The sequence below is a fragment of the Nematolebias whitei genome, chromosome 9, assembly GCF_014905685.2.
Source record: "Nematolebias whitei isolate Nwh7 chromosome 9, NemWhi1, whole genome shotgun sequence".
In the NCBI taxonomy this organism is placed as follows: Eukaryota; Metazoa; Chordata; class Actinopteri; order Cyprinodontiformes; family Rivulidae; genus Nematolebias; species Nematolebias whitei.
This window is the reverse complement of record NC_056506.1, coordinates 29654653-29664686: the sequence shown is the minus strand read 5'-3', so window position 1 is coordinate 29664686 and position 10034 is coordinate 29654653. Positions and strand designations below refer to the sequence as shown.

The window sequence follows — 10034 nt, the reverse complement described above, 5'->3', positions numbered from 1 at the left end:
TGTGTGTGTGTGTGTGTGTGTGTGTGTGTGTGTGTGTGTGTGTGTGTAAAAGCACATTCTTCACACTCCCTTTTTATTGAGTGGCTGCTCTGCAGGACAGCATTCCTGCAGTCCATTATTCCTGCTCTCCTATGCTATGCTGAATATGCACAGGTGGCTAACAGAGCCCCTTCCTAAGAGCTAAGAATGCAGGAAAGAGAGGAAAATGAGCGATCCATTTTTTTTTCCAACAAATGAAACAAATGTTTGGCATTCCAATGGCACTGCTCTGCTGTAGACCTGTCTGTTAGCAGATGGCAGCACGCCAGGGCTCGTTTGCAACAGATTGGACACCGACTTCACAGAAAAAGAACAAAGTGACTTTGCACTTAAGCCTTGGCACTGTTTTTCCTGGTGAAGCCTTTGGGACATTGTGTGCTGACAAAAGAGCAGAACTGGTCCAGTTGTCACACATCTTAACAAGTTCAGAGGCAACTGACTAGCAAAAGTATAACAAGTACCTGCAGAATGGGGTTCAGGATTGTCTTGCTGGAATAAGAAATAAATTCCATGAAACAGAGGAGCATAACCTTGCTAAAATATTAATTTTTGTTAGTGCAATGCAAATGTATAAATTGCTTCTGCTTTCTTCTTTAACTTGGTGTTTGCTGCATCCACACTTCTGCATCTGCGACACAAACCAGAGTTTTAACCGGTTTAGTTATCAATAAAAAGGTCTAAAAGTAAGTTTTCCACTTTGTGTCAGTTCATTTTAAAAAAGCCTGAATGCAGGAAATATTTTCTTTCTGAACCTTCATTACATTTCTTTTATATGTGCAGTAAAGTTTTGATGTGTTGTAGTTTTGTTGGTTTTCAATGTACATAAAAACCATGTAAGTTTTTGCCCTTTCTGTTAACATCTTTGGCATATTGTACTTACAATTTTATTTACACTGTAAAACATTTAAAAGGATTAAACTTCAACTGTTAGACTTTTACACTTTTGAACTTTCACAGAAAGAAAAACAAAGTAGCTTAAACTGTCCTGCAGACCTGCCGCTTTTCAGTCTTTTCAGTGATGAGACTGGTGTTGCTGAAACCAAATTTGAAAGGAGCATACATTAAAAACTAACTTTTTTACAAAGTTAAACTTTAATGTTATTCCTGTAATATAAAAACTATCCGGTTCTGAGGATTAGCAAACTGGCACTGTGGTGTTAGCACTGTAGCCTAAAAATAAGAAACAAGAGTGATGCAGTTTCATTTATTATTATACTATTTTTATTCCCTGTTAACTATGATAAAAAAAATATGCAAATAGCAATATGTTTTGCATTTAATTTCCTCAGATCATCTTAGGCCCTTGACTTTGGCGTATCATGACCAACAGCAGGGTCCCTAACTTCCACTTTGTTTAAACTCCAGTCTGTATGAAAATTTTAATCTTCTGATAAATAAAGCCAATATGGAAGTGCCTTAAGCATGAATGATTTTGAATGTCCTGTAGGACTCGAGGTACTCCGAGTGACTGAAAGAATGAGATTGCAGATTCAGGCGGTTGAAATGAGTTTCCTCCGCAGGGTAGATGGACTCTCCCTTAGAGAAAGGGTGAGAAGTTCAGTTATCCGGGATAGACTCGGAGTAAAACCACTGCTCCTCCACATCGAGAGGAGCCAGTTGAGGTGGTTCGGGCATCTGGTAAGAATGCCCCCTGGACGCCTCCCTATAGGTGCTCTGGGCATGTCTGGAGGAGACCCCGGGGAAGACCCAGGACACGCTGGAGAGACTATGTCTCTCGGTTGGCCTGGGAACGTCTTGGAATTCCCCCAGAAGAGCTGGAAGAGGTGCTGTGGAAAGAGATGTCTGGGCTTCCCTGCTCAAGCTGCTGCCCCTGCGACCCGACTTCGGAATAAACGGAAGATAATGGATGGATGGATAGATGGATGGATGGAAGTACACATCATTTGCAAAAAGAAAATAATCACCTTAAGTATAATTAGTTTATAACGTGGGCACAAAAATAACTGACACACTCCTAACTGTTGGTTGAAGTGTAAAATCAGATGTCATAAATAAATTATGGATTCCAAATGGTTCCAACTTGTACAGCAGACTTTTTTCCAATTACGTTTTTACAATAAGTTGGCAAAATGAAAGGCAAATGAAGCATTTATTGCCTACGCTGTTGGAATTTCTAGCATTACTGAAATATTGAATGTTAGGTTATATTAGTTACTTTCTGGCAACAGAAAAAAAAGCTTTGCAGAGAGTGGTGAAGGCTGCACAGAAGTCTGTTGGAGTCAGCCTCCCCACCATCACAGACATTTACACCTCCAGATGCAGGAAGATGGCCACCTGCATCATGAAGGACCCCACTCACCCAGCACACAGACTTTTTGCACTGCTCCCCTCAGGCAGGAGGTTGAGAAGCATTAAGTGTAGAACCACTAGACTGAGGAACAACTTCTACCCTGAAGCTGCTAGACTCATGAATCTCTAACCAGGATGATCACTGAAAAAAGTCACTGCAATGCCACTTTATATGTGATATGTGATTTATCTGTGCTACTGATTATCTCATGCTGCTGATCTCATGCTGCTGTGTTCATGCATCTCACTACAGACTCATGCTCGGGCTGCTGTTTGGTATAGTTTTACATTACCTGATGGATAAACTACTCACACTAGAACTAAGCCCCTCCATTTGCAACTGGGTACTACACTTCTTAACAGACCACAGTCAGTGAGGATCCACAACTTCTCCTCCTCCACCATAACCTTCAGCACCGGCTCTCCTCAGGGATGTGTGTTGAGCCCTCTCCTGTTTACTCTGCTCACATGATTGTGCAGCTACCCATCCAGGCTGTCACATTGTAAAGTTTGCAAACGATACAGCGGTGGTAGGATGAATCACAAACAATGATGAGTCCAGCTACAGGCAGGAGATGGAACACCTGGAGAGCTGGTGCAAAGAGAATAACCTTCACATCATTGTGAAGAAGACAAAGGAGATGACTGTGGACTTCAGAAGAAACAAACACACCTACACCCCCCCTGAACATAAGAGGATCTGCGGTGGAAGTGGTCTCCAGCTACAAGTACTTGGGTGTACACATGAATGACAACCTCAGTTGGAGCAACAACACCACCAACCTGATCAAGAAAGCTCATCAGAGACTTTACTTCCTCAAGCGGCTGAGATGAGCTGGTCTGGGAAGCTCAGTCCTCACCTCCTTCTACAGGTGTGCAGTGGAGAGCATCCTGTGCTCCAGCATCAACGTGTGGCATGGAGGCTGCACAGCTGCAGAAAGAAAAGCTTTGCAGAGAGTGGTGAAGGCTGCACAGAAGTCTGTTGGAGTCAGCCTCCCCACCATCACAGACATCTACACCTCCAGATGCAGGAAGAGGGTCACCAGCATCATGAAGGACCCCACTCACCCAGCACACACACTTTTTGCCCCGCTCCCCTCAGGGAAGAGGTTGAGGAGCATTAAGTGTAGAATCACTAGACTGAGGAACAGCTTCTACCCTGAGGCTGTTAGACTCATGAATCTCTAACCAGAACTATCACTGTGAAGAATCACATCATGTTGCTGCTGATCTGTTTTATGTTGCTGCTGATCTGTTTCATGTTGATGTGTTCATGCGTGCTCATCTGCTCACACAGACTCATGTTTGTGCTGCTGTTCGACCTAATGTTTTTATGGTTAGTGTATATTTAGTTGATGTTTTTTCTTAGTTCATATCTTAGATGTTATCATTGTTTTTCTTTTACATTTTTATTGTTGGATGTAACTGGGACCCATGTGTACATAATTTTGTCCCCCCACATGTACCACATGTGGTGCGAACGACAATAACGAATCTCTGACTCTCTGACTCTGACTCTGACATTATTAGTGTTTAGTGTATATCTCAGATCCTTGTATAGTGTTTCTTTTTATACTTTATATTTTGCTATTTTCGGGTGTAACTGGGACCTTGAGTATGTACACAATTTTGTTCCACCTCATGAACAACATGTGATGTGAATGACAATAAAAATACTTGAACTTGAACATGATACAGTCACATTTACGAAGTACAAAAATAGTTATATCTTTTAAAAATCTAATCAACATCAGCAACACACCTGAAACAGGCTTTCTGCATAGAAATTAGGTCACACGTGCAATATTAAATGGCCCTAAAATGACACAGAGCCATCAAGACACTGAGCATGGTTGATTATTTTTATTGTAAGGCTGCTATAAATCCTGCTGACACAGAAAAGTACATGTTATGTGTCACTTAAATATGTGAGGGCGGGGACGAAGTAATTATATCTCCCTGATACTTGGTCAATAAATACTATTCAGGATGGACGTTTTTGTTGACAATGATGATCTCAGGTAATTAACGAGGACACCCCAAATCAAAACAGATAATGTTTGAAGTTGCAGCTTTCTATAACTCCAACCCATTTGCAGAGAATTAGGGGAGTTCATGTAATTCATCAAAGCACCCACGAGCCACTCGGGGGTGTGACTTCAGTCATTGGTGTCTATATATTGAGATGTTTTGTCCGCGGGCTGTATGTGAATGAGAAGCTGACCAGTGGAAACTCTCCACAGCTCCTCCTCTCCTCTCCTGCAGCCTCCCTGACTGTGATGGCTTCTCGTTTCGTGGCACTGTGCGCGGCTTTCCTCGTGGCATCGTTCGGCCGCAGGTCAGGTGCGGTCGGAGCGGTTGTCAGATGTGAGCCCTGCGACGCGGCGGCGCGGCTCCTCTGCAAGCCTTTACCCCGGGACTGCGCCGAGAAGGTGCGCGAGCCGGGCTGCGGCTGCTGCCTGACGTGCGCGCTGAGCTTCGGCCAGCCGTGCGGAGTGTACACAGGCAGATGCGGTCCCGGACTCACCTGCCAGCCCCAGCCAGGTGAGACCAAGCCTCTGCAGGCTCTGATCGAGGGGCGCGGGGTGTGCATGAACGCCACGAGCAGGAGACCCGCAGCCAGACCCACACCTCCCGTCAATGAGTTGCCAGGTATGGTTGCACTTTGGACATGCGTCCATCGGGAAATTTGCATTTGTGTGTTATAAATCGTGCATGGAGTTTCATCACACTCATGACAAAGGGGCTTTCCTTAACCTTCAGTCAAGTCCTTTTTTAGTCTTAAACCTGATTTTTACGTTCAGGTGCAGGGGTCTGCAACTTTTTTTAATAACAATACCCATTTCTGCCCCATTGCTCACTATATAAAATGTGTTCAGAACCGCAAAGCCTACAGCTGTGATTACCAATTGGTGGCTCATGGGCCACTGTGAATTCATTGGAGTTTTGTTTTGGGGCCAATGATAAATAATGAATTTTAACATTTGAAGATATTTTTCACATTTTGGGACAAAAGATAAATGGCATGGTCTGTACTTACATAGCACCCTTTTATCTTATCAAGATACTCAAAGCACTTTATACTACAATCTGTGCCTCATTTACCCATTCATACAGCACTTTACTAGATCTATACAAAGTATAATCAATACTTTATCACATTCATACACTGATGGGACACACATCAGAGGCAATGAGGGGTTCAGTGTCTTGCTTAGGGACGCTTCAGCATGTGACTGCTGATGGAATGGAACCCCCAACTCTTGCATTGGAGGACGACTGCTCTAACCACTCAGCCACAGCTGCCCCAAAAAGACCATATTCATGCAAAGAATGAAATATACCATTTTTGATTAAAAAAAAAAAATGTCAATACTAAACTTTGCAGGTCTATGTGAGTTTTTTAACTTATGGCAAATATAATTCAGTATCCCACTTTTTGTAGTTAAAATGGCATAAATTTAACACATGTAAAGTGATTCAATTGATTGTTGGTTTTGGTCAAAGCCACAACAGTTGAACCAAAGAGCTGCAGGTTGCAGACCCCTTCTCTAAGGCAACTGTGAACCACTTCAAATATTGTGAATTTTAGATTTTAGTCCTCAGAGACACAGTGTAAAATATTTAATAATTTGTGGTATTGTTTGTTTTCTTCGTATAGTTTGATAATAGTTCACAAATTATCTAAAAAAATAAGAAAGATCATGTCTTAAACTGCAAAAATCCTTATGTTTTGGGGACTAAATCCACTGTTGTAAATTTTCAGCAGAACATACAGAGACTCAGGACAAGGAGCAGAATTCCACCAACTCAAGTCTTCAAACTTCATACAACAGTCACGCTGGACCACTTAGACCTCCATATCCCCCCTACTTCTCCTCCACAAAGTCAGACGTCCTCAGACAGGAACCACAGAAGAAAACCCAGAGCTTTAAAATGGAGGATCTCCCCGGACCACTCATCACAGACCAACAAAACTTTGCTCTCGAAACCAAACAGGAGCCTGAATATGTGAGTACCACAAACATTTTTATGTCATCCAAACACACGAAAGGAATGTTTTTCTCCTCTTCTCTGTGTTTTGGTGTTTTTCCTCCCGCTTGTGGGTGATGAAATGTTTTGGATAGCGGTGGCGACGGTTGGCAGGGACCTGGTGCAGTAGAGTGACATGGCAGCGAGCATGTACCACGGCCCTGCGGCTGACCTGGGTCAGGCGGTTGTTTGGCCACAAGGCGTCCGCGTGCCGGGTGCACTGAGAGCCAGCGGATGATGGATTGGCTGATGCGAGTGCCTGTTGGGAAGCACTGCTGCTATTTTGATCTGTCTTTGGCCTGAGAAGTGAGCACACTCTAGTAATGGCTGTGCCTGGCTACTGTGATTAGTGACTGGAGTACTTGGACTTGAGGACAAGCCTTTTGGCTCCATCATTGAGCCGTTTGAGTTCAATTTGTTCCCCATTCATTGTGTTAAGACTTCTAAGCAGCTATGCAAAAGGTTAAGCCTCTGCAAGTTAGATGAAATGATTCCTGATCCGCCACCTCTTTCATATCGCCGCCATCATTATTAAGGTATTACAGCAGGGCAGTGTGTTCTGCAGCGTGAGGCAGCTTTAGCTTCTTCACAGAAATGTCAAAATTACGCTAAATGAAACCAGTGGTGCTAAGAGCACAACTTGCAGTTGCATTTCTCAAAGTTAGCGCTTTAGACGTGCAAAAGTAAAACTAGATTATGTGTTTACTCCTTTTTCTATAGGGACCCTGTCGAAGAGAGATTGAGAACATTCTCAGCAGCCTGAAAATAAGCAACATCCTCAACCCCAGAGGTTTCCGCATACCAAACTGCGACAAGAAGGGATTTTATAAGAAAAAACAGGTATGACAAAAGCTTATTCTTGCATTGCTATTCAATAAATTGAGAATGAATACCCAAGCCAGTGACTCAAACATTAGGGCTCCTGCAACCCAATTACAGCTTTGTTGCTGTCTCATGTATTCATCAGTAGTTATTAAAGCTTTGTCACTGTACCGCACTAGTGAGGCAGACCTTAGCCACTGGTTCTGGAAACAGGAACCACAGGGGCCAAACCCCAGCAGTGCTGAAGGCTGGGACGGCGGCTGCCTTGCCTCCCCTCCCAGGGAGACAGACGTCAAGGTGGCCGCTGGCACCCCACGAGCTCGCCCCATAATTGCTGGACTTTTGAGAGGCAGACACAGAAATAGAGCTGCAGCCATCCCCACCTCAACATGGTTCACCCACGATTGGGTTGTAATAAATGAGTGGTTCTGACGCATTCACATGAGAGCGCTCGGGGCTCCCACTCAACTGAATCACCGAGATTGTTTATCTTATTGCATATCAAACACTCCCGTTTGACCTGCAATCATCGTATTAGCAGCACTGCAACACCAGACTCATTTATCACGTCTAGCTCAAGGCACCAAATGCCAGCCGTTTAATTTTTGACATATGCGTGAATTTGATTAAAAAAGGCACCTTTCTTGACACTAAAATCTTTTTTTTTTAATAAAGGATGGAAATTAGCTTAAATTAGGATTTTATGTTGGTACATTGTCATCAGGATTTGAAATATTTGGGTTTTAATTCTCCTTTTCCAAATTCAGACTTTTAAAAATCCAAACGCGTAATGGTATTCAAATATTTACTCACTGTACGTGCTTTGTTATTGAGATCTCATATGAGTACGATTTTCATCATCCTCTCTAATAACTCTTGTCTGAAGAATTGTGCTAAATAGGGATGTCCTTCCTCCTGATCAGCCCTAACCCCTCCGTGGAGCGGCGGTGCCTTAGCTCTTGAAATGAATGGCTGCATGTTTTACTGAAGTGGAGGCTGACCTTTAGTAAAATTGGCAGTAAAATAACAGCCCTTGGGTAGCTCCACAGACTCTGTAAGTCATTTGTAGTACCCATAATTTGGAGCTGTGGGGTATAATCAGCAACAGATGATTCGTTCTGGCCACCAGCTTCTGAAAATAGATCTTGGTTCACAGTTGCTCACAAATGGGACTAAGTAAATATTTTACCAGGTTTCTGTTTACCTTAAAGTTCCCTATATGTGTCTGTAACTGGAGGTAGACCGTAAAAAGCAGCTCAAAATACCACAGCATGTCGGATGGCCAAGACTTCGTCAACTCAGCACAATCTAGCCATTAATGCCTCCTAAATGCTTCATTGACAAAAGTGGCTCGTTGCTTAAAATACCGCTCGTTCAGCTGATTGCTTTAATTTCATTTGTCTGCGCTATCGCCCTCATCCGTCGTCAACTTGTGCCCTTGTGTACTTCCAGTGCCGTCCATCCAAGGGCAGGAAGCGTGGCTTCTGTTGGTGCGTGGACAAATACGGGCAGCCTTTGCCAGGATTTGATGAGAAGGCGCGAGGAGACATCCAGCACTACAGCTTCCCAAGCCGGTCGGAGTGAAGAAGAATGGGAGGGAGGGAGGTTGCAAGCGAACAAGAAGAATTGTAAACAAACACTGAGGATACTGGAGGCGAGGTCAAAAGATGGCTCAGTTGATATATGGATGTTTGCTATTTCTGTCTGTTGCCTGCGGGACATTTTCCCCCCCGAGGCAGAGCATGGAGAGCAGAGGAGGTTTATCAGGAGAACAAGCTTGGAATTTGATGCTGCGGACAGACTCTTTATAAGCTGTTTTATTTCTGACTCCAACTGGAGAGCTTCTGGTAAAATGATAAGCTTAAGTAACTAATTTCCGAAGCCTTAAAGTGATGACGAAAAAACACAAAAGACACATCACAACAAGTGATAAGTGTTCCTACATTTACGCACAAATAGATGGCATTGCATAGGCATAACCAATAACTCAATGCTTGTGATTTGTTACACAAACATTGCGTGCGGCTGTGATGAGATGCGTAGTTCTGTGCAACATGCAGTGCCTTACTATGAATTCCTATTTGTATGAATTTTATTGTTGCTTCCTGCTTTACAGGTAGTCGGATGTGATTGTGCAGCTTAAACAGCACCATGTATTTAAAGTGTTTATGTGGGGTTTGAAGCCACAGTGAGGAAAAAGAGACATTTTACTCTGTGCTGTGGCCAATTTGATGTCACTTTGCAACAGCTGAATACTTGAGATTAAAGGCCTTTGCCATATATTCTTGATTTTTTATTTGTGTTACCAGTGGTATTGTTCTGTACTTGTCAGATTTTGATATGTTTGCATGTACAATCCAGCACTCAAAGTCTATTTTTTACCTAATAAAGGCAGTAAAAATGACCCATGCATTTATTTTTATTTTCCAATCACTACAGTAAACACAATAACATGTTTTTTTTTTATGAAATTTTTATTCACTATCATTCACAATTAAAACATACACCATGGTTTAGCTCTATGAATGTCTCACATCACTTTTTATTAAATAGCATTCACAGAAAATTCAGTCCACATGAACAAAACAGCAATCAAAAGCAAAAACAAATAAATAATAGATGTTATACAAGATCATATTTAATGAGTAGACCTGCAGAGGTAGAAAAAATGCTAACCGGTCTATCCGTTACCTCACAACGGCTTGGATAGCTCTGATATGTTTGTGTTTAAATGAAATCGCGAGATCCCAAAACCTCTGGATTAGACTTTATGGACATATAGACCTGATGTTTTTAACACTGGAGTTACATATTATATCAGAAAGACACAT

At 42.7% G+C, this 10034-nt stretch overlaps 1 protein-coding gene across 1 annotated transcript; it reads left to right on the top strand.

Annotated features, from left to right (window-relative positions):
* Window positions 1–4628: 4628 nt before the first annotated feature.
* Window positions 4629–8787, top strand: LOC119414206 (insulin-like growth factor-binding protein 3). Its single transcript, XM_037681306.1, has 4 exons — window positions 4629–5001; window positions 6119–6360; window positions 7102–7221; window positions 8656–8787. Exons 1-4 carry the CDS (start codon window positions 4629–4631, stop codon window positions 8785–8787), a joined length of 867 nt encoding a protein of 288 aa, XP_037537234.1.
* Window positions 8788–10034: the final 1247 nt, after the last annotated feature.

What these genes read in the sequence shown, in the direction of transcription:
- LOC119414206 (XM_037681306.1), top strand. Translation starts at nt 4,629, where the DNA reads ATGGCTTCTCGTTTCGTGGCACTGTGCGCGGCTTTCCTCGTGGCATCG. An exon ending in TCCCGTCAATGAGTTGCCAG is followed by an intron (nt 5,002 to 6,118) that starts GTATGGTTGCAC and finishes AATTTTCAGCAG; the next exon opens with AACATACAGAGACTCAGGAC. An exon ending in GATTTTATAAGAAAAAACAG is followed by an intron (nt 7,222 to 8,655) that starts GTATGACAAAAG and finishes GTGTACTTCCAG; the next exon opens with TGCCGTCCATCCAAGGGCAG.